This window comes from Drosophila ananassae, chromosome 3L, assembly GCF_017639315.1.
Source record: "Drosophila ananassae strain 14024-0371.13 chromosome 3L, ASM1763931v2, whole genome shotgun sequence".
In the NCBI taxonomy this organism is placed as follows: Eukaryota; Metazoa; Arthropoda; class Insecta; order Diptera; family Drosophilidae; genus Drosophila; species Drosophila ananassae.
The window spans coordinates 5,966,522-5,991,249 of NC_057929.1; the positions used below are offsets into that span (position 1 = coordinate 5,966,522).

Genomic DNA, 24,728 nt, shown 5'->3' on the forward strand with positions numbered 1-24,728 from the left:
TGCAATTAAATTTATAAACAAAACACTCTTTTTTCCAATAATTCACAGACACAGACACCACTGAAATTAAGTAAGTGTTCGTGTATCCCGACGAGTATGTCTTCTTCTTGCTCAAAATGGCGACGTCCCAGGGTTGCCCTTGCTTCGGTTTATGCTACGATTACTATCGGTTGCGTCCCTTAAGTGTTGCATAAGACTTAAAACAAGGCTGTAAAACGATTTAAACAATACATAACAAAATATTCACATTTTTCGGCTTTCATTATTGTTGCAGAGGTTTTATTTATTAAAAGCGTGGATTATAAGCATGTCTCTGTCACCAGCCAGTGGTATTGGCCGTTTCTACGCCAAGTCGGCCAAGATCATACGCTTTGTTAGACTGGGATGCACTAATCGGCCTTTTTATCACATTGTCGTTATGGAGGTTCGTGTTTCTCTTAAAAGTCTTTATGGAATATTATATATATGGTTTTCTTACCATTTTAGAGGCGCAAAAACCAACACCAGCCTGTAATTGAGCAGGTCGGCTCCTATGACCCCCTGCCGAATGATCACAACGAGCGCCTGGTGGCCTTAAATACCGAGAGGATTCGTTTCTGGCTGGGAAAAGGTGCCCATTTGTCTACACCGGCTGCCGAGCTGTTGGGAATCGCCGGTCTACTGCCAATTCACCCGCGCACCTACATGACCGCCTGGCGGAATCGAAGAACAGCCGCCGAATCGGAGGCTAAGGCGGAAACAACCGCCTAGTTGTAGATTTTGTTAATAAAAGGTTCGTTTCTGTTTTACATTCAACAAGCAGATTCTTGATTCCCACTGGTGGTGCATTTATCAACAACAAGATGAAGACATAGTTAAAATTTATAAAACGTAATCGATACAAGGTGAGGAGATGATCAAGCCTTTGTCCAAATCCAAATGCATGGGGAAGCGATCAGCGGGACGGCGATGGCGCACCCACAGGATTCTAGTCGCGCTTGAGTACGCCGGCGGCCTTATTCATGCCATCGTTGATGATCCTGTCGACAGCTGGAAATGGGAATAAAGATGTTAAAAATAATACAGCCATAAATGCCAAACAACTTACATTCATGGTGTTTCAGGAAATAGGGTCGCACCAGTTTAGCATAGATGATGGTGGAACCGTTCTGCTCCGTAGGCAGCATGCACCAGATGAGGAAAGCACACTGAAATATAAATTATATAAAATATTTAATAAGTTTAGATAGTGATTGTAAGATATACTAACCTTCAACAGCCAGTAAAAGGGAATTACTGATGTCAGCAGGCCAGAGAAGAACTCAATGACCGTGAAGATGCCAAAGGTGACCCAGTAGATCAGCCATTTTGTGTCATCCTGCTTTGTGCTGGACTCAATTGCATGGATTGAAATGTAGGCTGGATAGAGCACTCCGATAATGTTGCACAGCAACTGTGCTCCATAGCCAAAGACCAGATACAGGGCGCAGAAACCACCAGCACCTGAAATTATAAGTTAGAACTGATCATATTAGTTGTAACTTTATAGTAATTATCTAAGATAGCAATACCAAATCGCAGGGCAGGGTTCTCAACGAACAACCGGATCACTTTGCTTTCTATACCCTCGGGTGCCATGGCTGCGGACTTACTACTTTTTGCCCTATTGGCAGACTTTCCCATTGGCTGCAGCTAGTTTATAGCCAGGAGCGGTTCTAATGGGCACGGGTTATCTAAGAGAAGTCAAGCGGAATAGGATTTGAAGCCAACTATTTAAGGATGGCAAGGATATGATTCTGGGTCTCTGTACCCTGTTTGTTGGGGCCCCTTCTGGGATCCCGGGGATTCTTGAACCGCCCCATGCCACTGGGCTATTTATAAACCTTTAGCTGTTGTCAGTTGATGTCTCGACCTGCTTCTGATCCCGGCCAGTTTTGAATTGGACGTTCGGGCGAACAGACCTGGCGATTCTACGACCAATTAGTGGGGGGCTTTTTGCACTATGATTCAATGATGTCATGCGGTGTTTTGGCTAATAATTTCGGGAAATGAAACAAACACAAGGGTGGATGGGAACAACGTCCACCACTTCCACTCACCTATGCCCAGGTAAACCAAGGGAACCCTGACGTTGCGCCGCGCGGCTTGCCGTTGTCTGATTAACATAATATACTCCCAGAGCCACATCGGGAACTCCAGAGAGTTGTTTTGTGGACGGAAGCTCTATTCACGTCAAATTCACACATACAGTCGTACACCTGACTGTCTGGCTGCGATTTTCTCCACGTGTAACAATCGCCACGTCTCCCGGTCTCTCTGCTCCAAGTCTCGGTCAACTTTTGACCTTTTCAAGTTCGATTTTTCAGAGATCAGATGGAGGAATGTGAAAAAGCGATTGCTCACCGTCTACGGTTGGAAATGTACTTTTGAGTAACGTAAACAAAGAAAAGCACAAAACATGAAACTTTTGTGGATAACAAACGCACACAAGCGTAAGAGATGTGCGTATTGCATACGTAGCGTACATGAACACATCACATGCACACTTTTTGTTGGTTTGGTGTTGGTGAGCCCATAGATAGTCGAGAATCTAATGCATTTAATTGCGCTTAAATGCTTTAGGAGTGTGATTAAGCACCAAATTGGTCAGGTGGCGGGGCCTACTCCCCATCCTCCCCTGGGCATGGGATGGATCATGCATAGCTATATATAACAGGTTGCTATTTATAAATTTGAAAAATTCCACTGCATCGGGGGATTACGCAGCCTTTTTACTGTTGGGCGTCGTTGGGGAGAGTTTGGAGGAGCGGGGGAGCCAGGACACGATGACGTAGACCGGATCCAGGACAACATAACTCACCGAGAAACAGATTAACCCTATCGACGCCGGTGCGTTCCTCCACTTTGTCGAATGCCGATGACCATGGCTTGGAACCGTCGCGCAGCGACTGGCCGAGGTTGTTTTTGTAGCCGTTGAACCACTGTTGAATCTGAGAGACCTGCGTGGCCATGTTGAACAGGAAATTTTCAAACGAATTAACTAAATTTTAGCTAAAACAAGGCAAGGTGGGTGGACAATTCCAGATTTTGACGACTGCGCGCAAGTGTCACAGCAATTCGAATCGAGAAAAATACCAAATGAGCGGTCACACTAACAGAGAAAAAACACCAGCATAAAACTAGTATTAATATTTTTTTTTTATATTATTTTTTATATTAGTCAAAGATATGATTTCTTAAAGCAATTAATTGATCAAAAAAGAAAAGCAAAAGAGTCGAGTGCGGAGCACTTCGTGCATAAATGGGCCCTAAGCCTTTATAAAACCCATATATTCCCTCAGTTTTCATGACCTTTAGGACGCAGTCGAGCCATCCCTTGTACAAGAGGCCTTTTCCCTGGGCATCCAAACCTTGATTATACAGCCGTGTGGTGACCAAATCCAGTGGAGTGACGACGCACGCCAATACTGAGCCTGCTGTTAATCCCGAGAGGAAGGACACAACCACTGGTTGGAAACCCATTTTCCTCAGTGGTGCCTTGACCCAACCAAAGGTGGCAATCTGGGCCGAGGAGGCCACAGAAGCCCTCACAAGATTCGCGGCTGATCCTCGCCAGAGTCCGGCAATTCCTCCGCTTTTATAAATCTGCCTCATAGCATCGAACATCGAGGTGTGCCGATGCTGATAACCAACGGTGATCTTCCCAGCAGATTGGGCCTGAAGCTGCGCCTTCATCTGAAATGGGATAGAGGCTGGTTATCAGATGCAGTGTCATCTTATCCGATTATGTAAGGCGTAGCCTACCATAAAAAAGGGGTTGGCCAAATAAGCACCCACAGAGCCTCCCACAGCGCCCCAGAACATGCCTCTTAGAAAGGATACTTCCTCCTGGTTTTTGCTCATCCAACCATTGTCCAAAGCGACCTTATAGATGCCCAATCTTCAAAAAAATAATAATTAAAAAGAGAAACTGTAAACTTGACAATCCACCTGCAGGAGTTTATAACAAACTGGAAGCACAAGGCGGGAGCTATACCCTTTTGAAGGCCCAAGATTCCATCATTCCTGACCACGGCAACGAAGGCCTGGAAGACATTCTTGTACGGCTTGGCGTGAGTTCCTCTGGCGGCCAGCTCTCCTTGCAGTTGCATCCGAGTCTTGACCACCTCAATGGGGTTGGTGAAAACCCCAGCCATCATGGCAGCCATTCCGCCACAAATGAAATCCGAGGTCGGCATTTCGACTCAACGAAGAGGAAAATTTTTGCGTCCAACTTATCTAGTTCGCAGTTCTGTAATAACTGGAACCGCAGCTTTTCCGCTGATAAGTTATCTACTAGAATAGGTTAGGGTGAAACTTACAAAATACAAAATTTAAATATTTAATAAACAAAATAATTTATTGTTTTTCTTTATTTAAATCTATGTACCATTGGTGTCATAGCGGAAGGTTGGACTTCAAACGGAATACAATTATTTGAAAATATTTGACCATTGTCAGTTATTTTTGAACTTTACGTCAATACGTTTAAATTTAGTAACTTGTAAGCAACTTTGCAAAATTTTGATTATTTCACAAAAACGAATATTTTAATAACATCTCAATTGATGTTAAAGTTTATGCCTATAAGTTTTGAGAAAGAATTCTTTCTTCCTTTTTGTAAGGGGACCCCCACGAAAATTTGAAAAAATATCGAAAAATATGTCGTTCTCAGGTTTTGATGTAGAATTGTGGAAAATCGATCCACAAATCGATTTAGGTATTCCGCTCAAAAATCGGATGGAAATTTGCCAAGATATGGTCATCGCTGGGGGCCAAATGGTCTTTTCATGCATTTTGAAGGGGATTCCCTGGAAAATTTTAAATAATATCGAAAAAATATTTTGTTGTCAGATTTTGATGCAGAATTGTGGAGAATCGATCCACAAATCGATTAGGGTATTCCGCTAAAGAATCGGATGGAAATTGGCCAAGATATGGCCATCGCTGTGGGCCAAATAGTCCTTTCATGCATTTTGAAGGGGACCCCCTGGAAAATTTGAAAAAAAATCGAAAAAATATTTTGTTGTCAGATTTTGATGCAAAATTGTGAAGAATCGATCCACAAATCGATTAAGGTATTCCGCTCAAGAATCGGGTGGAAATTGGCCAAGATATGGCCATCGCTGGGGGCCATATTGTCCCTCCGTGCTATTCGAAGGGGATCCCACAGGAAATTTCACAAAAACTCTTATAAGTAATTAGTTTATATAGTTTGATACAGAAATATGGAGAATCCTCCGGTATTCCGCTATAGCCATCACTATCTCTTGGCTCTATATGGCTTTAAAATATCATATTTTATTTAAATAATTTTCTAATGAAGATTATACTTTTCTCTTAGCGCAAGGAGTTCGTCGAAAAACAAGAGCACAAGGGTCGAGTAGGGAGCACTTCGTAAATAAATGGGCCAGAATCCCTTGTACAACCCGTGCACTCCTTCCGAGCGAAGGATCTTGAGGACACAATCCAGCCACCCCCTGTAGTAAAGGCCTTTGCCTTGAGCGTCCAATCCTTGATTATATAATCTTGTTGTGATCACATCCAGTGGAGTGATGGCGATTGAAACAAAGGATCCAGCCGTCAATCCGGAGCTAAAGGATAGTAGGGTGGGGTGACTAACTAGGCCACTGTCCTTCAGTATTGATTTGGCCTGTCCGAAGGTGGCTATTTGAACTGCGGATGCTACTGTGGCCCTGCCCACATTGGCCATGGATCCGCGCCAGAGTCCGAAAACGCCACTCCTCTGGTATATCTTCCGTATGGCATCGCTCATCGAGGTGTGCGGATGCTGATAACCGACGGCGATCTGCTTGGCGGCCTGGGCCTGGAGTTGGGTCTTGATCTTGAAAGGCAGAGTGTCAAGTTATCAGTGATCAACGCCTCGCTTATCTAATCTTTGCGAGACATTGTCGAACGTCTAGCAAAGAGTCAGTGCGGAAGTATGATTATGTAAATCGGTGCTTACCATAAAGAAAGGACTGGCGAAGTAGGAGCCCACAACGCCGCCCAAGGCGCCCCAGAAGAGTCCCCGAGAAAATGAGATCTCCTTTTTGCTATTATGCACCCAGCCTTGCTCCAAAGCGTGTGTATAAATGCTGAGTCTTTAAAAAAGGATTAAAAATTAAAAGATATTCGGGATTTGTAGGAACTTAAAACTCACCTAAAGGAGTTAATAACAAATTGAAAGCACAAAGCTGGCGCCAGACCCTTCTGCAAGCCCATGATTCCATCATTTTTGGCCACTGTTACGAAGGCCTGGAACACACTTTTATAAGGCTGAGCATGTGATCCTTTGGCAGCCAGTTCTCCTTGCAGCTGAATCCGCGTCTTAATCACTTCCACCGGATTGGTGAAAAGCCCAGCACCCATGGCAGCCACACCGCCTAAAACGAAGTCCGAGGTGGCCATTCCGATCTTACGTAGTGCGTCCGTTCTCCCTCGCAATCTAGTGATCACTAAAGCTCTAACACCCCTCTGATAAGAAACATGCTTGTGTTCAAACAATTACTCATTAATCGTGTAAAAACGTAACAATTTAACTGGTTTATTTAAAAAAATATTGCACAATTACTGGCTACAGGACTGCCGCGTATATTAGCTTCCGAAGGCACAATTATGATTAATAATAAAAATAGGAAATTGGATCTAGGAATTTTGCCTACTAATTGCTATGCTAACAAAGGGGAACGTCAAACAATTTTGTACTTAAATATTAGGATATTTGGACCAGAGATCCAATTTTGGACTCAGAGAAGTGCAACCTTGTCGCGAAGCACGAGTAACTCGTCGAAGAAGAGCAGCACCAAGGTCGAGTGGGGAGCAATACGCAGATAGTTTGGCCAGAATCCCTTGTACATTCCGTACATGCCCTCTGTTCGGAAGATTTTAAGTGCGCAGTCCAGCCAACCACGGTAGAGCAGTCCCCGACCTTGCGCGTCCACTCCCTGGTTGTACAGCCTCGTGGCTATCACATCTGGAGGCGTCATGGCCACTGCCATGACCGAACCAGCTATTAGACCAGCGCAGAAGGAGTTACAGGTGGGTTGGACAACCCAGTCCTTTTGGACAAGAAACGCCTTGACCTTTCCGAACGTGGCTATTTGAGCCCCTGATCCGAGGGCAGCTCGTGGCAGTGCTGCCATCGATCCTCGCCACAGGCCACTGATTCCATTCTTGGCATAGATCTGCCGCAAAGCATCGCTCATGGACGAGTGAGAGTGCTGGTGGCCCACAGCGATTTGCTTGGCAGCCTGTGCCTGCAGCTGAGTTTTGATCTGGAATACAATATTTAATTATTTTATACTCCCTAATAAAATAAATAACTTTAAAACTAAGAAATCTTTTGAAGATTGTCGTTATCACTGGCAAGACAATCATAATTTGATGAGCACGCAACTATTGTTTATGTAACAGTCAGTCAAGCAGCCAATCTACATATAGGAGCTGGATTGCGTACCAGAAAAAATGGGCTGGAGAAATAGCTTCCAACAACGCCTCCAATGGCACCCCATAAAAGGCCCAAGCTGTAGGACACCTCGCCAGTCTTGGTGTGTATCCACCGCCGTTCCTTGGCCTCCGAATAAATGCTAAGTCTATGGAGAAAAACATTAATATTACATTGATATGTGTATGTTGAGAAATCAAATCTTTACCGGAAGGAATTTATGATGAACTGGAAGCACAAGGCGGGTGCCAAACCCTTTTGAAGGGCCGTCCATCCTTCATTTTTGCCAACGGTCACCAGCCCGTTGAAGAGTCCCTTGTAGGGCTCCACATAAGTGCCTCTTGCCGCCAGCTCGCCCTGCAGCTGGATACGAGTCTTGACCACCTCGATCGGATTTGTAAAAAAGGTGGCCCCCACCGAGGCCAACCCTCCTATCACAAATTCGGACGACATGGCGCAGGTGCGATGTAATCGCGGTAACAGATTGGTAACTGACTAGAAACTGTTGCTTGAGACGCCTGGACCGCCACTCTTCGGCCTCGCGATTTTGTGCTCACGAGAATTTCATAATTTTCCTTCGCGATTTACAAGCACGAGCGGCTGCCGCCGCTTCTTCTCTGTTCAAATACAATTAAAAGATAATTTTATAATAAAGTACAATTTATTAGTAGGACCATATTTAAAATTTGGAATTAGGAAAACGGCTATATTCTAGCTCCAAATCAGCCAACTGGCTTGTCCTGCCGACCTGGCATCCTTGGAGTTATTTGGATTTTTTAAGCTATATTCTTGGAAGGATAATATGCCATTACGATTTCTAAATAAATTTAAAACATATAAATAATTTTATTTATGATTCCAACATAAAATAAATAATTTCTTTATTTGTATGTTGCATTTTTCAGCTTGAAAACCGCCAAGGTGGCAGCACCGTACTCTTTCCTTTCGAGCTGTCATAGCGGCGAAGACGTGTGTGCGTGTTATTTTCATCAGCATTTAACTAAATAAGTGGAATAACATTAAACTAAACTATGACTTCGCATCCGGTTTTCATAGACCTGTCCCTGGACGAGCAGGTAAAGTGAAATCAGGACTATTACTAAGGAATTGGGTGGGCCATGCGAAATTGAGGTTATGTTTACCCGTGGACTGCAAAACAAAATACGAATGCGTTCGCAAAATAATATTTTTCATTATTTCGCCACAGGTGCAAGAGCTGCGAAAGTATTTCAAGAAGCTGGGAGCCGAAATCTCATCCGAGAAGTCCAACAAGGGAGTCGAAGATGACCTGCACAAAATAATCGGCGTCTGTGATGTTTGCTTCAAAGACGGCGAACCCTCGCAGATTGATGGCATCCTCAACAGCATTGTGTCCATCATGATCACTGTGAGTAACCATGCGTTTACCTCCTAATTTATCTAACTTATGTGATATTTTAGATTCCTCTGGACCGCGGAGAGAACATTGTTTTGGCCTACTGCGAGAAGATGACCAAGGCTCCCAACCAGCCCCTGGCTAAGGTCTGCCTCCAGTCGCTGTGGCGTTTGTTCAACAACTTGGACACCGCCTCACCGTTGCGCTACCACGTCTACTACCACCTTGTCCAGGTGGCTAAGCAGTGCGACCAGGTCCTGGAGGTCTTCACTGGTGTCGATCAGCTCAAGTCCCAATTCGCCAACTGCCCACCCTCCTCGGAACAGATGCAAAAGTTGTACCGCCTTCTTCACGACGTCACCAAGGACACCAACTTGGAGCTGTCCTCCAAAGTGATGATTGAGCTTCTGGGAACTTACACCGCCGACAATGCCTGTGTTGCCCGCGAGGATGCAATGAAGTGCATTGTTACTGCTCTGGCTGATCCCAATACATTCCTGCTGGATCCCCTGCTGTCCCTGAAACCGGTGCGGTTCCTCGAGGGCGACCTCATCCACGACCTCTTGTCCATTTTCGTTTCGGACAAGCTTCCGTCATACGTCCAGTTCTACGAGGATCACAAGGAATTCGTGAATTCCCAGGGCCTGAACCACGAGCAGAACATGAAGAAAATGCGCCTCCTTACCTTCATGCAGTTGGCGGAGAGCAGTCCCGAGATGACTTTTGACACCCTGACGAAGGAGCTGCAGATCACCGAGGACGAGGTGGAACCCTTCGTTATCGAGGTTCTGAAAACGAAGCTGGTGCGTGCCCGTCTGGACCAAGCCAACCGCAAGGTACACATTTCATCGACCATGCACCGTACCTTTGGTGCGCCACAATGGGAACAGCTGCGCGATCTGCTGCAGGCCTGGAAGGAGAACCTCAGCTCAGTGCGCGAAGGCCTCACAAATGTTTCGGCGGCGCAACTGGACCTCGCCCGCAACCAGAAGTTGGTACACTAGGCATATAACCCATCCATAACGACACTGAACAAACGCAAGCTTCAGGCAAAGGAATTATAATCTAAAGTATTTGCAGGAGAGCGTGGATAACTTGAATAAATTTCTAAGTATACCCGAATATAAAACGATGTCTCACTTTCTAGCTTAAACCTAGTGTTTTAAAGGCTGGTATTGGATTAAGACTCAAGGGCACAATAATGAGAACTAGGAATGTTAGCGTAGAGTTCTAAAATAAGGATAAAAATGCCACTCGGAGTATTTAGGATTGTCTTCCATTGTAATCAGCTTCTACAATTCCTCGTGCACCTTGGGCTGATGTCGGTCCTTCTCGTTAGGAAACCCCCAGAAGTAGGTTGGGAAACCGTGCGTATCCCTTTCTCTTTTAACAAAAGCGGAGTAGGAAGATATGCAGTTGCCGATGAAATGGTTAGACTGTCCTAAGATGGCCAGATCCAGATAGGGATCATCCTCCGGGAGCTTGTGAACGCTGATGCCCATCCGGCTGAGGGCCGAGTTGAGCTCCCCAATCATGTGGTTTGAATCGGAGGCCACGAAAACCGATTTTATCTCATTGTTCGGCTGGGTTTGTCTCACATTCTTAATGGTTCGCTTCAGCTGCCGGACTATGGCCTCCTTGGAGGGCATGCAGAGTTCGGGGTAGAGATTTCCCCGCTCGTTCCTGTAGCCCAGGCACTGGGGCGAAGCAAAGAGGTGTTGGCTGTCCTTTACATGTTCACAGGCGCGCACCCAATCGATGCCATTGCGAAGGTGAATGCCCAAAAAGGCTCCTCGAGGCAACTGCTCCTTGATGAAATCCCTGGCGGCGTCTCTGTAGCGGCTGTTCCACTGTAGATACTTTTGCAGGGGACAATTCTCCAACTGAACGGGGAAGCTAGCTGGAGCTCCTGTGAAAGCCAGAACGGGCCAAGTCTCGGCTGGATATTTGGCCTGCCACTTGGCCGCCACGGCACTATGATGGACATCGAAATGCAGTGGTCCATAGAACTCTGATTTCACGAAATCGATGTGGAAAGTGTCCCAAAAGGGACCGAACGGATTACCATCCTTAGCATGGCAGTTCGGCTTCTCCGGATCGTTCTTCTCCTCCTGCAGGCTTTTCCGCTCCATATAACAGAAGGATACGCGCTCCGATTCTGGCCAAACGTCGTCAGCCAAGTGCCACATGAAATCCGCCATTGTGAGTACCCGGTGGTATTCCAGAAGGGGATTCACCTCAAAGTAGGCATTAAAGGGTACTTGTCGCGAACGTAGCTCCCCCTGGCGGTACTCGACCCATGGGGGCAGGATCAGAGTGCGATTCAGGGCCTTGGCAAAAGCCAATGAGCCCAGGAAGTGGTCGGCTTGGTTACCAAAGCGTCCTGTTCAAACAAAGGACTGTAATGTTTCTGTAGAAATGTTTTAGGCCAAGAATTACCCATGCAGGGACAGTAGGTGATGTATCCATTCGGATCGCGTCCAGAATTGCCGGATGAAAAGCGTATTGAAATAGAAATTATAAAAATAAAGCAGAGCTTTAATTTAAGCCACTGCATTCTGCCGGCTTCGTTTGCTAATAATAACAAGGTGGCAACCTTCGCCATTACTACCACCCCTAACTAAAAAGCTCTAATCTGGCAACCTTTCTTTGCTTAATCAGATGTTAGAAAATTTTAAAATTTAAGACTTTTTTTTTTAGCTTTTTTTATGTACAAAATTATTTACTATGTTCAGTCTGTGAGTAAGCCCCATGTTGAATGCGTAAAAGCTTCTTATAAATATAAATTTCAGCAAAGAGGTGGTAAGGGTCTTTGGAAATGGACGCCGGAGTTCCCTCACAATCTGCCGGAGGAATTTGGCCGATGAAACGCATAATCGGGAGAGCGTCTATAACTGGCGTAAGCCTGCCGGCCATCCAGTTGGAATCAACATATATAACCCGGGGATGCGCCGAAAGGTACCGCTGATACTTCGAAGTCCCCACATGGCAACCTGGTACACCTGTGGACCCACAGTATATGATGAAACCCACTTGGGTCATGCTAGTACCTACGTGAAAGTCGACATCCTGCAACGCATCCTGCGAGACTACTTCAAAATCAACTTAGTGACTGCTATGAACATCACCGACGTGGACGATAAAATCATAATGCGAGCCAGCTTAGATGGCCAGGACTGGCTTCAGCTGGCTCGAGATTATGAGGCGGAGTTTCGGAGGGACATGCTACGCCTCAACGTTAAACCCCCCGATGTCCGCAGCCACGTGACATCTTCTATGCCGGTCATTATTCAATTCATCCAGGAGCTGATTGACGATAACTACGCCTACATAACCAGCAGCAATTCGGTTTACTTCGACGTGTCCAAGAGCAAGGAATACGGAAAGCTGGCGAAGGTAACCATTGAAGAGGAGACGTCGAGCAACGAGAAGCGAAACAGTGCAGACTTTGCCTTGTGGAAGGCGCGCAAAACCCAAAAGGAGCCAAGTTGGCAGGCGCCGTGGGGCGGCGAGGGACGTCCTGGCTGGCACATCGAGTGTAGTGCTATTGCCGGCCTCTTTTTTGGGCGAACGGTGGACTTTCATGCGGGTGGGCTGGATTTGCGCTTTCCACATCACGAAAACGAGGAAGCGCAGTGCTGTGCGCGCTATAAAACAGATCAATGGGTCAACTACTGGCTGCATACGGGGCAGCTGCATCTAACCGGAGATCAGCGTAAAATGTCGAAATCCCTGCGCAACACCATATCTGTGGAGGAGCTTCTAAAGAAGTACACGGCCGACGAGTTCCGGATGGCCTGCCTCCTGTCCAATTATCGCAACGCTATGTATTATAGCGACGACCTAATGCAGACTGCCCGACAGACCCTGCAAAGGTTCAAAAACTTTCATGCGGATCTCAGCGCCTACGTTCAGTTCCTCAAGCCAGTCCATTTGCTGGATGAGGGTGCCCTGCGGGCCCAATTGGCGCATACCATGGCCGAGTTTGACAACAGCCTGCGCGATGACTTCGACACTTCCCGCGCCATTAGCGTGATGATCGACCAGATGAGTAGCATCAGTCGCTGCATCAATGAGCAGAAGGTCGATGCCCAAGAAGAGCCCGCTTACTGCATGGATCTGCTTATGGCGGCAGGTAACTTCATTAACAGAGCCATGCTTACGTTTGGTGTCTCGGAGCTGGCACCGAAAGAGGCTTTGGAGGCACAAGTTCCATCTACGACCCACAAAATAGATTCATCTATTCTGGTAGATGATGTACTGTCGGTGCGTGGAAGAATGCGACAGGAGGCATTCTCCGGCCAACAAAAAAACTCTCAGCTTCTGGCGGCTTGTGACGAGCTAAGGACCCTTTTGCAACAGCACGGAATACAGGTGCGGGACCATAAACAAGGCAGTTCCTGGGTCTTTGCTGTTTCTTGTCCAACCGATGATGAAAAAAGCAAATCTTCTGTGAAATAAAAGTCATGGTATTTATCGTTTTTGTTACATAAATGTGTCTTTCATTCGTAGTCGAAATGGTTCCCCAGCTACCGCATACTCCGCTTTGTACAGGTCTTTGGTGATGAGATAGTCGCGCACCAACTTGAAGAATGCACCCATGCTGGTGAAGGCTACGAAGCTAATAGACAACACAAAATGCCACTCGACGCTTTCGGCGCTTAGCGATCCAATTTCAACCAGCAGGACAGCCGCTTGTAGAATAGCCAGCGTCGAGTAGATGGTAGTGGGATTGTGGAATAGTTTCTGCAAGTCAGAAAATAGAAAATATAATAGAGGAAAGGGCTTAAGATATCCTTTGCTTACATAGAACCTCGCATGGCTAGTGTTTCCAGGCGTGGCCACGGTGACAACCCCGTGACTGCGATACAAGCCTCCATTGTGCTTAACCACAGTGCCGTGGCCATAGGATGAATACTTGGACCAAGTTGGTGCATTGGCCGCCGCGATCAGCTGCACTGGCACTGTTCCTATTCGTTGCCAGCACCCCAGATGTAGGGTTGCTCTATGCAGCGTATCAGAGTACTTGGCTGGGTACAAAAACACCGCACACAAGCTGAACGCACCCAGACAGACACCTAGGCAGTGTTGGGCCGCCCGGATTACATTGTACTGGACGCTCACGGCCAGACAGCAGGGAACTAGGCCGCTGTAGTAGGCATTGAGCATGGAGGTGAAGATGAGCTGTTTGAATCTCCGATTAAAGTCGTGTCGTAGTGTTTCCACCTCGTCTCGTATGTGCACCGCATTAGTGGTGCAACTGTGAACGGGCATATCGTTTATATAGACGCCCGGTAGCTCGAATCTGGTGCGCAAGAAGGGCTCCAGCTGGAAGCCAAAGATGAACAAGTAGATGATCACCCTGCCAGTAGAATAAAACTAAAATACTGTTTAAGAATAAAGATAATCCAGCTTACGGATATGAAAGGAAAAGTAGCAATATGTAGGTGTGTTGCTGGTAAAGTTTCACCGCACAGAAACCCAATCCGAGCTGCACAAGTCCCCCGAATCCGTACTTGACGCCCAAGCGGATCCAATTTTGGGTATTTTCGTCAAATTTCCTTATCTTTATCAGCAGCAAGCAGTATATCAGTCTTCGGGTGTTAAGAATAAACAATAAATAGCGCAAATGTGGGTCGATTAGATCTATGTTCTGGAAGAATACGAATATTTGATTAATCTTGGTAGTCTCGAGTCTATTCTGAGCCTGCCTACCACCATGTGCCTGGTGTGAGCCTGTGGGAGCCACCAATTGGTTCTGTAGATATTTATAAACTGTACTATAGCTGAACCCATGGTAAAGGCGCACATGATCAGCTCACTGAGCCACTCGGAGGTGGTGGCATGGTCCGGGAATGGAATATGTTTGGGCATCGCTGTGGCCGGCGTCTGAGCCTGGCCCGGTTTCTGGGACATCATTTGGGAGAAGGTGTCCGGCGTTTCGCTTGAACTGCTGTAGTCACTGCGCTCGTCATACGTCATTTTGGGCCGTTCAATAGCTTCAATAGGGAGCTACATCTAAAATAATAAAATCACCGACTTTTTGTGCGGGTGGAATATCAACAAATGTTCCAGCAAACAGTGTTGCAAAATGACGAGTGCACGACATTATTATTATTTATAATTTGACAAATTATTATTTTTTTGAATAAGTAATGTAATGGGAAATTAGGTAATATTCACTTCATCATCTGTTCCTAAAATAATTATTAATTTTTAATAGAATTTACAAAGCACTTATTCAGTGCTGCCATTTGTTTTGAAAATGATTCCTTCGTTTTCCAACACCTGTCATTCTTACAGTTATCATCAGCTGGCTTTGGTTTTGTAACTGAATTAAAGTTTTACTGAGAAACACGCCGGGAAAATTGAAATTAAATCAAAATGATGCGCTACGAGGGCAACGAGAGGCTGGCCGACGAAACGGCTTGCGCTGGGGTGAGGGCTGACCTGAAGATGTGTCTGCTGGAAAGCGATTGCTGCCGGATAGCTAAGAATACGCCGCGCCAGTGCCTCCAGGCCAACAACGTTCCACCAGAGTGCCAGGTCCTTCGGAACACCTTCTACGAGTGCAAGCGGTCCCTGGTAAGGTTCTCCCCTAAAATATTCTTCCATCAGAGTAAAATAATGTACCCTATTCCAGTTGGACAACCGACAACGCTTCCGCGGACGCAAAGGATACTGAAGTTTAAACTTAAAATATATTTCTAGACGTTTAAATACAAAAAATTCTACACATAAACCGGGCAGATTAATTGCGGCGTCGCCGGACGCGTGAGATACGCCAGGCATTGGGCTCCTCGTACTTGTTGTACAGCGGTTCCAGGCGCTGGTTCTTCTTGAATTTGCTCAACTTTGTGGGGTCCGAGAATCGGAAGAAAGAGGGAGCAAATTCCACCAACCACTTTGGATCTATGGTGGTCACCTCGCGCATGTATTCCTTTGTTGTCTGCACCAGTTCGTGGTAGATGACCCACTCCGGTTGCCGGTTGAAGAGAGCGCTCGATGGATGGATGTACACGATCTGGGAATCGACCAAGGTGCGATAGCCCTCCTGTGGATCTTTCTTGGCCGCATTGCGGAAGAATCCCGAGCAAATGGCCTTCTGAATCCGCACAGAGTTCTTTCCAGCGGAGACCACGTCCAATTTATGTCTGTCCATTATTCCAAGCAGTTGTTTCCTCACGTCCTGACTGCGCTTCAGAGTTCGGATCTGGACGAAGTTCTCGTAGCACCAGGCATTCGAGAATTTGTTGTTCTTCCAACTGTTGTAGACGGCAAGCAATGTTAGATGGTCACCTGTAAAGATAAAGAGGATTAATACAATGCATAGTATACAGTAAGGAAGCACTTACCTTCCGCCTGATTGAACTTGGCCTTCTTCTGATCCGCCAGAGCTTGCTTATCCTTGGGCCTGTAGAACACATTCTGAACACTCAGCATCGAAACGATGGTTAAGATTTCATCGGAACACTGCAGGGCCACAGACATGATCAGCATTTTGGAGAGGTTGGGTTCCAGGGGAAACTCCGCCATTCGCCTGCCCAATCGGGTCAGCAGTCCTTCGTCATCCAGCGCCGAGAGGGAGTGCAGCTGCTCCAGTGCCATTACCAGAGACTCCACTGGTGGCGCGTCCATGAAGTCAAAGTGCAGCAAATCATTGATCCCCATGGTCTTCAGCTGCAGCACCGTGGTGGCTAAGTTAGTACGCTGGATCTCGGGCACAGGGGTGGGCAGCATCTCATCTCTGTACGCGCGCTCCGTGTACAGTCTGTAGCACTTGCCAGGACCAGTTCGTCCAGCTCTTCCCGCTCGCTGCTTGGCTGCTGCCTGCGAAATCGGAGTGACCACCAGAGAGTCCATGCCCGTCTTGGAATTGTAGACCTTCTGTTTGACAAAGCCAGGGTCCACCACGTAGAAGATTCCATCGATGGTCAACGAAGTCTCAGCAATATTGGTGGCAATGACCACCTTTCGACTGCCCGCGGGCGCTGGGTCGAAAATACGAGTCTGCATCTCGGAGGGCAGGGCGGAATACACCGGTAATATGATGAGCTCTGGAACATCTGGGCCAAGACTCTTCATCCTCTCGTACAGGATCTCGCAGGCAGTGTCGATCTCCTCCTGGCCGGTTAAGAACAACAGAATGTCGCCAGGTGGTTCTCGCAGGTGAATCTGCATCACTGTGATCAGAGAGGCGTCCAGATAGTCCGTCTCCGGCTCCTTCGTGTACAAGACCTCCACGGGGAAGGTCCTGCCGGGAATCGTGAAAATTGGCGCCTTGAAGAAGTACTGTGAAAACTTCACGGCATCCAGAGTGGCAGAAGTAACAATCAGCTTCAGTTCCGGCCTCTTCTGTACGGCTGTCTTGAGCAATCCAAAGAGTACGTCCGTGTGAATTGTGCGCTCGTGGGCCTCGTCCAACATAATCACGGAGTAGCTCTTCAGCTCCGCCTCCATGAGGCATTCGCGGAGCAACATACCGTCTGTCATGTACTTAACAATGGTCTCCGGGCTGGTGCAGTCCTCGAAACGAATCGTGTAGCCCACTTCCTGGCCCAGACGACAACCGTACTCCTCGGCCACACGCTTGGCCACCGACATGGCCGCCACTCTCCTCGGCTGGGTGCAGCCAATCTTCCCCCTGGCCGTGAATCCACACTCTCCCAGATACTGGGTAATTTGCGTCGTCTTGCCGGAACCCGTTTCTCCAATGACGATGAGTATCTGGTTGTCAGTAACCGCCTTGATCAGATCATCCCGCAACTTGTAAATGGGCAGGGACTGCCGCTGCTCTATGAGGGTCAAGTCGGTCTTCTTGCCGAAGGAGGACTTCTTGCCGCCAATGACGTGCTTCTTCCATTCGGGCACTTCCGCCGGAGCGGCTCCCATGCCGCGCATATTGGCCGCCAGGGTGCGGGAGCTGTCTTCCTCCGGTAGCGGATCTATCCAGTTCTTGTTGAGACTTGTGGGTAGAGCCTCCATCTCCTGCTCGCGCTGCAGCATCTTCTGCTCTCGGCGCTCTTTCGAGAGGGCCGACTGCATCATAGCTGCCTGGGCCAGGGAGCCATCGGGATTCTTGACAATCCTAACGGGCGAGAGATCGTGCAGGGCTCTTCCGTGCCCGGAGAGGAACGGCGGCTCCTCCTCAACAATCTCTATTTCGATGTCCGCTTCGTCGTCCTCATCCTTCGGCAGCAACCCAGTTTCCTCGTCAAAGTCTGGCATCTCACTCCTGTCCAGCACCCCGGAACTGATCATCTGCTTAATCTCCCAACGCTCGGGACTGGAGATTCTAGTGACGCGCTTTCTGGACTCGTGTTCATCACCATCCACCACCCCGCCCTGCAGATTCAGCTGTGAAGTGCTGCTGCTGAACGGTCCATCAGGATTGCGATCCCTCAAAGAATCCTCTTCGGCAACGTGGGATAGAGGGTTTAGATCCCGCCCGCTTTCCTGATCCACTTCCTTCATAGAAAGCGATACCTTCTGTCCGGTTATGGACATCACTTTCACCTTCACCGCTTGATTTCGGCTGACCACTTCGGTGACATCTGTGACCCTTCCCTCGGCTCTCAGTTGGGATATGTGTACCAATCCCTCCCAGCGCTTCCTCACTCCAAATAGTTGAACAAAACAGCCGAATGGAACGATGTTCGCCACCTTGCCGGAGTAGATCTTTCCCGCTTCGGGATCATCGGTCATTGCGGCTGTAGGCGGCGGCATCTTTTCACTGCGCTCGTGATCTCTTTTATCCCTGCGGTCGCCAGACCGTGATCGACTGCGTCTACGGCGCTCATGGCGATCCCTAGAACTCGATCTCCGACGCCGCCGGTCGCGATCTTCGCGCGATCTGCTGCGTCGACGGTTATCGCGGGATCTACTACGACGCCGGCGGTCTCTGTCCTTATCTCTGGACCGGCTTCTCCGACGATCTCTGACTCGATCTCGATCCCGATCCTCTCGGGATCTGCTCCGTTTGCGAGCATCCCTATCTCTTCCTTTGCTTCGGCTCCGCTCCCTGCGCTTGTGACGATCCTTGGAACTTGATTCCTTTGAAGGTTTCACCTCGGCTGGTGCTTCTCCGGGAGCCAGGGCTTCGAGCTCTAACATGGCAGCATCCACGTCGCTCATGTCGGTTTTGTTGAGGCTGGCTTGCACTTGCTTCTTTTCCTTCTTGTCCTCCTTCTCGTCCTCCTCCCCGTCGCTGCCCTTCTGTTTGCTGTACTTGTCATTGGGTAGAGCCAGGCCTGGGAAGAGCTTCTTGAGTTGAGACTTCTTATCATCCGCTCCATTGGACACAGTAACCTCTTCGCTAGAGCCTCCAGTTCTTCCCGGTCGCATCAGGTTGATGATGCGCTGCAGATTTTGAACCAGGGAGTCCGGGAACTCAGCTCCATTCTCCAGCAGAGCCTTGCGAAAGGAGTCGTAGGAACGATTCTTGTTTTCCAAGTCGATGATGAACTCGGCCAGGTCCTTATCGTTTATGCCCAGATGGTTGTCCAGCTCTGTGCAGATCTTTGAGACCAACGACAGGTACTCCAACTGCTGCAGCTCGTCCATGCCGCCAGAGTATATATTCAGCCAACTTCTTTCCAAATCGCGAGTAATTTCACCAATATCCCACTCCAAACAATAGGCACGCCGACCAATCAGCTGTTTTTACACGCCATAGTGTTGGAAAACGATGCCCATTATCAGATCAAGGTGGCAACGCTCACACTATCATTACTAGGAATTTGACGCTCGCCTTTTTTAATGTTTTTGCGTTGTATTGCGGGGAGAGTATTTATCCGTTTTTGTTTTGATCCAACGCGCGGCGGAAGATGTCTTCGTTCTTTGAGTGCTTCAACAATTTCGTGCAGAGCGGCGGCAACGTAGCCCAGAATGTGTCACAGGAGAAGGAACAAATTGTGGCCCAGCAAGTGGAAACCGAGATGGAAATCCTTCCAATGCCCTCTACTCCTACGCCCAGTGAGAGTGTAAGTGTTGTTCCCCATTCCTTAAAATGTCCTTTAAAGGTTGATCATGTTCCGTATTCGGTTTGATTTCTATTTGTTGTGAAATTTGGTAAATATTCGTAAGGGCCGTGCATTTTGGGGCAGTTCGTGGCGTTGCCGGACATTGTTGCCAACTTCATAGATCTGGCAACCCCGATACGGGCACGCCATTATTTTACAAGACCAATTGCGAAAATCGCGTTCTACGTTTTACGGCCGAACGGGAAACAGTCCGAACGTCTTGTAAATTTTACAAAAATCGTTTCAAACGTTTTCGATAATCGGTTTCGTGGGGTATTAAGGGGGTACGCTGATTTCAGCTGTTTGCAAGCGCCGCCAGTACAACAAAAATCAAAAAGAAGAAGAACATCAACTTCAGGCAGCGAGTACCACAAAAAAAAAATAAAAAGCTAAACGGCGACAGTCAACACGCATTATAATGCTTCAACAGAATATAAATAAGAGTGGCGGCAGCAAGCCGCCGAGTCCGGAGATTATAACCTACAGTCCAAGCAAATTCATGACCCGAGTCGGTCCAGGCGAAAACACATACACCACAAGCTCACACTTGCGCACACACACACACACGCAGGCAGCTACGGGAACAGCCGCCACCGCAACAACAAAAACAAATAATTCGACCGTGGGTAGCGGCAGCGGCAGTGGATCCACATCGTACTATGTGGTGAAGGCCGGATCACTGGGCAGCGCAGCCTCGATGACGGGATCCGTTAAAGTTAGCACTCCGCCCAAGGCCGGCACAGTGACGAAGTCCCCATCGCTGGCCGTCACATCGCCCGCCACACCAACCGAGAGTGTAATGAATAAATAGAGAATCTATGTCATTTACTAACCAGCACTGCATGCGCTCCACCCACCAGCCCAGTCCAGTCCAGCCCAGCCCAGCCAGATCCCCCCCTCACTTACTCACTCATTTAACTCTTGATTTGTGATTGCATTTGTTTTTAATAATCGCTGTTTATGTTCCAACAGTCTAGCACCATCTCCGCGCCCAGTGAATCCTCGTTCTGCAACGACAAAATGGAGCACAGCTACATGAGGGATCCCCCCATTCGTAGCGATGCCTGCAATGGGCTGGCACCTGCCCGTAATATATTGGTTCGTCATCCGCCGCAGTGCCCCAGTTGCCACACATATCCGCAGCAACAGAGCGAAGAGCTGGCAGAGTTTCAGCAGGCCCATGTGCCGCCGTACGATGAGATAGCCGCCAAGGAGGCCATGCATGAGTGCGCCCGCATCGCCAAGTATGTGAAAAACAACAACTCCGACGAACAGGATTGGGTGGCTCGTGTCAACCAGTGAGTAACCTGAAGCTCTATACCATTTATGTTATATTCAAGCTCTCTTCTTGCCACAGATTTGGATGGACACCCCAGCAGCAGTTACTGTTCGAGAAAGTCACTGGAATACTGGACCAGGATCAACTGGCGCGCTTGGCCAACGACAAGCGACAACACGAAGCCGTCCACCGCCGCGTCAGCATCGACAAGTCTGCCTCCCGGCTGCGAAAAGCTCTGGCCAATGTGGGCTGGGACCAGCGTATAACACAGTGGCTGCATGCGCTTCTCATGGAGTACTTGTCGCCATCGTACATGGCCTCCTACCTAGACATTCTGCAGACTCTAAAATCAAAGCTGCCCACGCTGGTGGACAAAATGCTGTTCAGCAGACCGCTCAACAGCTCACAGGAACTCCTGGCACCGGTCATGAAAAAGCGTTGGGAACCCAACATTCTGCCCAAGGGGCGTCAGCTTACGCACAATGCTATTATGGTAGTGCTGCCCACTATGCCCACCAGTGGCCATGTTCCAGAACGGATGCAGAAGTGGTATCAGGCGTTGGCCACCATCACCCAGGTGGTGCAAATAACGCTTCCCAATACGAGTAAGCTTATAACACTGGCCTCTAAAGCATCCATCTAATTCCATGTCCTTTTAGATAACAGAATCGCTAATCAAAATCTGGACCAAGTGGCGGAGACCATTGTTTCACTGACTCGCGTTAAAATCCACGAGTTGCGCACAGAGAATCCCAACCGTGGCATCATCCTAATCGGTTTCAATGCCGGATCTGCCTTAGCCCTCCAGGTTGCGCTCTCGGAGAGTGTGGCCTGTGTGGTGTGCATGGGCTTTGCCTACAATACAGCGCGTGGGCCGCGTGGCACTCCCGACGACCGCATGCTGGACATCAAGGCTCCGATTCTGTTCGTCATTGGCCAGAACTCGGCACGCACCAGCCAGGAGGAAATGGAGGGACTGCGCGAACGCATGCAGTCCGAATCGTCGTTGGTGGTGGTGGGCAGTGCGGATGATGCTCTGCGGGTGCCGAAGAGCAAGCGGCGCATCGAGGGCGTGACTCAGTCGATGGTGGATGCCATGGTGATTGTAAGTAGTTCTCTAAATCGCATTTGAGATATAGTTTTAATATGTTTCTGATTACTTTACAGGATGAACTCTTCGACTTTGTGAATCGTACGTTGAGCAATCCTCCTGGGCCCCGCATGCCCACGTCGCTGATGCACAACCAGAATTACCAACGGCAGCCGAAGCCTTCCCACATTCTGGCCGATGGAAATGCCAACAAGGCGGCTCAGATGATGCGGAAGAGGAAGATAGATGGTGGTCAGGATGATGGAATGTGTCTGCCGGCAAAGTCAAAGTTTCCGCCGCACAGTGAGTATCTGAACGAAAGCAGGAGCATCTTCATCATCATTCAATCATCTAACCCGCATGAAATCCCAATAACAAACGTAACCCAATACCCTAACCACCATTTAAAAGGTCGTGCCTCCAAGCCGAAGCCGCCACGCCTCATTGATCCGTTTGCTGCCAAGCGAAAGGGTAAACTCAAATGGGCACCGTTTTTTTCCTTTTCCAAATCCTAACCCTTCTACCGTTCCCTAGTTGGAAGACCTCGCACTCGCCCATTGCCAAAAACAGTTGGCGCGATTGGCTTGGGAAGCAAAAAAAAAAGCACATCTTCTCCTCAAGACAAACAGAACCTAAGCAGCGATGAACTAAACCAATCCATTGAATTCATCTTAGATGAGACCATGGAGTATGACGATGCGCAGTCCACTGGTGGCGCTATTGGTGTTGGGGCATCATCAGCAACAAGTGCCGGAGGATCGGCTCTGCCCAAGGTGATTACACCCGGTGCTCTGGGCAAACCGCATCCCACTCCTGTCAACCTGGCAGCCGGCACCAAGATCAAAATGATCCCGCCGAACCAGTTTGTCCAGATTAAGACGCTGCCCAGCCAGGTGGGGAACGCGAAACTCATTAACTACGCTTTGAATAAGTCTGGCGGTGGGACGCCCACCCATTCCACAATTGGTAACATTGTGAAGACCATCCCCGGGCCGTCGGGTAGTGGCCAGCAGGTGTACACCCTCAAGGGATCTGCGCAATCAGGGGCATCTGCATCCGGATCAGGCGCATCTTCAATCCAGGGACAGCAGAAGTACACGGTGTTCAAGAATGCCAATGGCATGACTATGCTGCAGCTCACCAAGAACGTGCCCACTCCGCCGGCCAGCAGCTCATCGCCGAGCCTGGATCTGTCCAACATCATCGATATGCCCATTGTGTTTGCCGACAACGAAGGCAACATAGCGGAGCAGCAGAAGCAAGCGGATAAGGAACATAAGCCAGGTAACTTTAAGCATTTATTTTTTAATATTTTTATTAATATTTCTTTTTTTTAGTGCCTATTCGCACTGCGAGCAAGAGTCCCCTGATCATCAGTCAGAAAATCATAAAGGAGGCTAATAAGCCATCCGGCATGGTCACCACCAACAAGCCAGGCACCAACATAGTACTAAACAAGGGTCTCCACCAACTGTTAACCCCGTCCCCGGTCGGTGGCGGTCAGAACAAGGTGGTGTACCTGAACCGGAGCTCTATAAAGCCAGTAACCGGCGGCCATCGCGTCCCCATCCGCATTGTGAGCAGCCCAAAGACAGGCGGTGCATCGAATACCGCCACAAGCAGTCCCCTGCTGGTCGATCCTGCCACAGGAGCTCTTGTTCCCAGCGTCAAGACTGTGAATATCCAGGCCATAAAACCAACAACGTCGTCCCTTCCCCCGGGTGCTCTGCGTCATGCGGGCAATGTCAGCCTGGGGAACAAGACCTACCAGCAGTTCCAAGTCATTAACAGCCCGGCTGGATCCACAACGGTGTCAGCCGATGGCAAGGCCGTTCGGAACATATACTTCAAGTCGGCCGCCGGATTGAAACAAGTGCCTGTTCAGATGATAGCGAATCGCGTTTCTGGAGTAGCATCTTCCACATCGTCGCCAGGAACTGCTGTACGCCGGGTGGTTAACATTGGTCCCGTGCCCAAGATATCAACCACTCCGGGCGTCGCCGATGCAAAGGTTATCAAGCTTCAGACGGCGACAGCAGCTCCCTCCAGTCAGAGCAAAATCTAGGATTAGGAATAGCTTACTCAAATCTTATACGACCTGTTATTTTGGTTACATCTTACTATATACCACATACTATATAGATGACACTGTACATATGTTGAGAATACCATAAATAAGTTTGGAGGATAAGAATTCTATTCGTCTCAAGTTTCTCCCAAAGTCTGTTAATAGCTTGAAAGATTTTATTTCATCAAAATAAAAGGAAAAAGAATTCATTAATACTTTAATTCTGGGAATTCTTTAAAAGACGGTTTTATTTGCAGACACAAACACATTCTTGAATTGGGTTTTAGGTTCCTCCTATATACACTCTCCACATCAGGTGGACTATACATGATGTGTGTGTTCTTAGGGCGCCCAAGAGAGAGAACAGGAAGCGCTGGCGGCGTGAGAAAATTATTATCCAATGCCTTGAATTCCATAAAATGTGTCGGAA

At 48.2% G+C, this 24,728-nt stretch overlaps 12 protein-coding genes across 22 annotated transcripts; 5 read left to right on the forward strand and 7 right to left on the reverse strand.

Annotated features, from left to right (window-relative positions):
• Positions 1-287: 287 nt before the first annotated feature.
• Positions 288-795, forward strand: LOC6495746 (probable 28S ribosomal protein S16, mitochondrial). The gene is made up of 2 exons (XM_032451371.2): positions 288-424; positions 487-795. Exons 1-2 carry the CDS (start codon positions 308-310, stop codon positions 748-750), a joined length of 381 nt encoding a protein of 126 aa, XP_032307262.1. The 5' UTR covers positions 288-307; the 3' UTR covers positions 751-795.
• Positions 796-803: 8 nt separating this feature from the next.
• Positions 804-3,112, reverse strand: LOC6494890 (receptor expression-enhancing protein 5). 3 transcript variants are annotated; one of them, XM_001959448.4, is made up of 4 exons: positions 2,840-3,112; positions 1,250-1,482; positions 1,088-1,187; positions 804-1,029 (listed from the first exon to the last, which is right to left on the reverse strand). In XM_001959448.4, the coding sequence occupies exons 1-4, from the start codon at positions 2,988-2,990 to the stop codon at positions 968-970; spliced, it is 546 nt and encodes a 181-aa protein (XP_001959484.1). In that variant the 5' UTR covers positions 2,991-3,112; the 3' UTR covers positions 804-967. The 3 variants fall into 3 exon arrangements, with proteins under 3 accessions (XP_001959484.1, XP_014763054.1, XP_014763053.2); XM_014907568.3 differs by lacking the exon at positions 2,840-3,112 and adding an exon at positions 2,079-2,479; XM_014907567.3 differs by lacking the exon at positions 2,840-3,112 and adding an exon at positions 1,551-1,658.
• A 58-nt stretch (positions 3,113-3,170) lies between these two features.
• On the reverse strand, positions 3,171-4,709 carry LOC6494889 (solute carrier family 25 member 35). Of its 3 annotated transcripts, XM_044715261.1 has the most exons (4): positions 4,409-4,709; positions 3,970-4,335; positions 3,784-3,919; positions 3,217-3,731 (listed from the first exon to the last, which is right to left on the reverse strand). In XM_044715261.1, exons 2-4 carry the CDS (start codon positions 4,215-4,217, stop codon positions 3,711-3,713), a joined length of 405 nt encoding a protein of 134 aa, XP_044571196.1. In that variant the 5' UTR covers positions 4,218-4,335; positions 4,409-4,709; the 3' UTR covers positions 3,217-3,710. The 3 variants fall into 3 exon arrangements, with proteins under 3 accessions (XP_032307261.1, XP_044571195.1, XP_044571196.1); XM_032451370.2 differs by lacking the exon at positions 4,409-4,709 and having other exon boundaries at positions 3,171-3,714; positions 3,970-4,368; XM_044715260.1 differs by lacking the exon at positions 4,409-4,709 and having other exon boundaries at positions 3,171-3,731; positions 3,784-4,365.
• Positions 4,710-5,264: 555 nt separating this feature from the next.
• LOC6494888 (solute carrier family 25 member 35) lies at positions 5,265-6,435 on the reverse strand. Its single transcript, XM_001959450.4, has 3 exons — positions 6,182-6,435; positions 5,987-6,122; positions 5,265-5,863 (listed from the first exon to the last, which is right to left on the reverse strand). Exons 1-3 carry the CDS (start codon positions 6,427-6,429, stop codon positions 5,336-5,338), a joined length of 912 nt encoding a protein of 303 aa, XP_001959486.1. The 5' UTR covers positions 6,430-6,435; the 3' UTR covers positions 5,265-5,335.
• A 97-nt stretch (positions 6,436-6,532) lies between these two features.
• LOC6494887 (solute carrier family 25 member 35) lies at positions 6,533-8,146 on the reverse strand. Its single transcript, XM_001959451.4, has 3 exons — positions 7,674-8,146; positions 7,478-7,613; positions 6,533-7,295 (listed from the first exon to the last, which is right to left on the reverse strand). Exons 1-3 carry the CDS (start codon positions 7,916-7,918, stop codon positions 6,768-6,770), a joined length of 909 nt encoding a protein of 302 aa, XP_001959487.1. The 5' UTR covers positions 7,919-8,146; the 3' UTR covers positions 6,533-6,767.
• Positions 8,147-8,376: 230 nt separating this feature from the next.
• Positions 8,377-9,962, forward strand: LOC6495747 (eukaryotic translation initiation factor 3 subunit M). The gene is made up of 3 exons (XM_001959452.3): positions 8,377-8,541; positions 8,673-8,852; positions 8,906-9,962. Exons 1-3 carry the CDS (start codon positions 8,497-8,499, stop codon positions 9,842-9,844), a joined length of 1,164 nt encoding a protein of 387 aa, XP_001959488.1. The 5' UTR covers positions 8,377-8,496; the 3' UTR covers positions 9,845-9,962.
• LOC6494886 (GDP-fucose protein O-fucosyltransferase 1) lies at positions 9,885-11,427 on the reverse strand. Its single transcript, XM_001959453.4, has 2 exons — positions 11,280-11,427; positions 9,885-11,223 (listed from the first exon to the last, which is right to left on the reverse strand). Exons 1-2 carry the CDS (start codon positions 11,395-11,397, stop codon positions 10,133-10,135), a joined length of 1,209 nt encoding a protein of 402 aa, XP_001959489.1. The 5' UTR covers positions 11,398-11,427; the 3' UTR covers positions 9,885-10,132.
• Positions 11,424-13,334, forward strand: LOC6495748 (probable cysteine--tRNA ligase, mitochondrial). The gene is made up of 2 exons (XM_001959454.4): positions 11,424-11,578; positions 11,633-13,334. Exons 1-2 carry the CDS (start codon positions 11,568-11,570, stop codon positions 13,299-13,301), a joined length of 1,680 nt encoding a protein of 559 aa, XP_001959490.1. The 5' UTR covers positions 11,424-11,567; the 3' UTR covers positions 13,302-13,334.
• On the reverse strand, positions 13,289-14,953 carry LOC6494885 (transmembrane protein 39A-B). Its single transcript, XM_001959455.4, has 4 exons — positions 14,556-14,953; positions 14,258-14,493; positions 13,647-14,202; positions 13,289-13,586 (listed from the first exon to the last, which is right to left on the reverse strand). Exons 1-4 carry the CDS (start codon positions 14,820-14,822, stop codon positions 13,326-13,328), a joined length of 1,320 nt encoding a protein of 439 aa, XP_001959491.1. The 5' UTR covers positions 14,823-14,953; the 3' UTR covers positions 13,289-13,325.
• Positions 14,954-15,109: 156 nt separating this feature from the next.
• LOC6495750 (cytochrome c oxidase assembly factor 5) lies at positions 15,110-15,582 on the forward strand. The gene is made up of 2 exons (XM_001959456.3): positions 15,110-15,425; positions 15,484-15,582. Exons 1-2 carry the CDS (start codon positions 15,225-15,227, stop codon positions 15,523-15,525), a joined length of 243 nt encoding a protein of 80 aa, XP_001959492.1. The 5' UTR covers positions 15,110-15,224; the 3' UTR covers positions 15,526-15,582.
• On the reverse strand, positions 15,523-19,511 carry LOC6494884 (ATP-dependent RNA helicase DHX8). The gene is made up of 2 exons (XM_001959457.4): positions 16,196-19,511; positions 15,523-16,139 (listed from the first exon to the last, which is right to left on the reverse strand). The coding sequence occupies exons 1-2, from the start codon at positions 19,401-19,403 to the stop codon at positions 15,592-15,594; spliced, it is 3,756 nt and encodes a 1,251-aa protein (XP_001959493.1). The 5' UTR covers positions 19,404-19,511; the 3' UTR covers positions 15,523-15,591.
• Positions 19,512-19,524: 13 nt separating this feature from the next.
• Positions 19,525-24,519, forward strand: LOC6495751 (KAT8 regulatory NSL complex subunit 3). Of its 7 annotated transcripts, none has more exons than XM_014907998.3 (8): positions 19,525-19,822; positions 20,834-21,159; positions 21,219-21,745; positions 21,800-22,245; positions 22,308-22,533; positions 22,642-22,701; positions 22,765-23,514; positions 23,568-24,519. In XM_014907998.3, the coding sequence occupies exons 1-8, from the start codon at positions 19,667-19,669 to the stop codon at positions 24,293-24,295; spliced, it is 3,219 nt and encodes a 1,072-aa protein (XP_014763484.1). In that variant the 5' UTR covers positions 19,525-19,666; the 3' UTR covers positions 24,296-24,519. The 7 variants fall into 7 exon arrangements, with proteins under 7 accessions (XP_014763484.1, XP_014763482.1, XP_014763480.1 ...); XM_014907997.3 differs by lacking the exon at positions 19,525-19,822 and adding an exon at positions 19,963-20,657; XM_014907996.3 differs by lacking the exon at positions 22,642-22,701.
• The last annotated feature ends 209 nt before the right edge of the window (positions 24,520-24,728 follow it).

Excerpts from the sequence above, each read along its gene's own strand:
- LOC6495746 (XM_032451371.2), top strand. The coding sequence starts at position 308 with ATGTCTCTGTCACCAGCCAGTGGTATTGGCCGTTTCTACGCCAAGTCG. Across the intron at positions 425-486 it reads ATCACATTGTCGTTATGGAG|AGGCGCAAAAACCAACACCA; the intron begins GTTCGTGTTTCT and ends TTACCATTTTAG.
- LOC6494890 (XM_001959448.4), bottom strand. The coding sequence starts at position 2,990 with ATGGCCACGCAGGTCTCTCAGATTCAACAGTGGTTCAACGGCTACAAA. Across the intron at positions 1,483-2,839 it reads TAGGGTTAATCTGTTTCTCG|GTGCTGGTGGTTTCTGCGCC; the intron begins GTGAGTTATGTT and ends TTATAATTTCAG. Across the intron at positions 1,188-1,249 it reads CCTTTTACTGGCTGTTGAAG|TGTGCTTTCCTCATCTGGTG; the intron begins GTTAGTATATCT and ends TTTATATTTCAG.
- LOC6494889 (XM_032451370.2), bottom strand. The coding sequence starts at position 4,217 with ATGCCGACCTCGGATTTCATTTGTGGCGGAATGGCTGCCATGATGGCT. Across the intron at positions 3,920-3,969 it reads TTTGTTATAAACTCCTGCAG|ATTGGGCATCTATAAGGTCG; the intron begins GTGGATTGTCAA and ends ATTTTTTTGAAG. Across the intron at positions 3,715-3,783 it reads TGGCCAACCCCTTTTTTATG|ATGAAGGCGCAGCTTCAGGC; the intron begins GTAGGCTACGCC and ends ATCCCATTTCAG.
- LOC6494888 (XM_001959450.4), bottom strand. The coding sequence starts at position 6,429 with ATGGCCACCTCGGACTTCGTTTTAGGCGGTGTGGCTGCCATGGGTGCT. Across the intron at positions 6,123-6,181 it reads TTTGTTATTAACTCCTTTAG|ACTCAGCATTTATACACACG; the intron begins GTGAGTTTTAAG and ends CCTTTTTTAAAG. Across the intron at positions 5,864-5,986 it reads TCGCCAGTCCTTTCTTTATG|ATCAAGACCCAACTCCAGGC; the intron begins GTAAGCACCGAT and ends CTGCCTTTCAAG.
- LOC6494887 (XM_001959451.4), bottom strand. The coding sequence starts at position 7,918 with ATGTCGTCCGAATTTGTGATAGGAGGGTTGGCCTCGGTGGGGGCCACC. Across the intron at positions 7,614-7,673 it reads TTCATCATAAATTCCTTCCG|ACTTAGCATTTATTCGGAGG; the intron begins GTAAAGATTTGA and ends TTTTCTCCATAG. Across the intron at positions 7,296-7,477 it reads TCTCCAGCCCATTTTTTCTG|ATCAAAACTCAGCTGCAGGC; the intron begins GTACGCAATCCA and ends ATTGTATTCCAG.
- LOC6495747 (XM_001959452.3), top strand. The coding sequence starts at position 8,497 with ATGACTTCGCATCCGGTTTTCATAGACCTGTCCCTGGACGAGCAG. Across the intron at positions 8,542-8,672 it reads ACCTGTCCCTGGACGAGCAG|GTGCAAGAGCTGCGAAAGTA; the intron begins GTAAAGTGAAAT and ends ATTTCGCCACAG. Across the intron at positions 8,853-8,905 it reads TTGTGTCCATCATGATCACT|ATTCCTCTGGACCGCGGAGA; the intron begins GTGAGTAACCAT and ends GTGATATTTTAG.
- LOC6494886 (XM_001959453.4), bottom strand. The coding sequence starts at position 11,397 with ATGCAGTGGCTTAAATTAAAGCTCTGCTTTATTTTTATAATTTCTATT. Across the intron at positions 11,224-11,279 it reads CACCTACTGTCCCTGCATGG|GACGCTTTGGTAACCAAGCC; the intron begins GTAATTCTTGGC and ends TTGTTTGAACAG.
- LOC6494885 (XM_001959455.4), bottom strand. The coding sequence starts at position 14,822 with ATGACGTATGACGAGCGCAGTGACTACAGCAGTTCAAGCGAAACGCCG. Across the intron at positions 14,203-14,257 it reads CTACTTTTCCTTTCATATCC|GGTGATCATCTACTTGTTCA; the intron begins GTAAGCTGGATT and ends TTCTACTGGCAG. Across the intron at positions 13,587-13,646 it reads CTAGCCATGCGAGGTTCTAT|AAACTATTCCACAATCCCAC; the intron begins GTAAGCAAAGGA and ends TCTGACTTGCAG.
- LOC6495750 (XM_001959456.3), top strand. The coding sequence starts at position 15,225 with ATGATGCGCTACGAGGGCAACGAGAGGCTGGCCGACGAAACGGCTTGC. Across the intron at positions 15,426-15,483 it reads ACGAGTGCAAGCGGTCCCTG|TTGGACAACCGACAACGCTT; the intron begins GTAAGGTTCTCC and ends ACCCTATTCCAG.
- LOC6494884 (XM_001959457.4), bottom strand. The coding sequence starts at position 19,403 with ATGGACGAGCTGCAGCAGTTGGAGTACCTGTCGTTGGTCTCAAAGATC. Across the intron at positions 16,140-16,195 it reads CAAGTTCAATCAGGCGGAAG|GTGACCATCTAACATTGCTT; the intron begins GTAAGTGCTTCC and ends TTATCTTTACAG.
- LOC6495751 (XM_014907997.3), top strand. The coding sequence starts at position 20,280 with ATGCTTCAACAGAATATAAATAAGAGTGGCGGCAGCAAGCCGCCGAGT. Across the intron at positions 21,746-21,799 it reads AATAACGCTTCCCAATACGA|ATAACAGAATCGCTAATCAA; the intron begins GTAAGCTTATAA and ends ATGTCCTTTTAG. Across the intron at positions 23,515-23,567 it reads GGATAAGGAACATAAGCCAG|TGCCTATTCGCACTGCGAGC; the intron begins GTAACTTTAAGC and ends TCTTTTTTTTAG.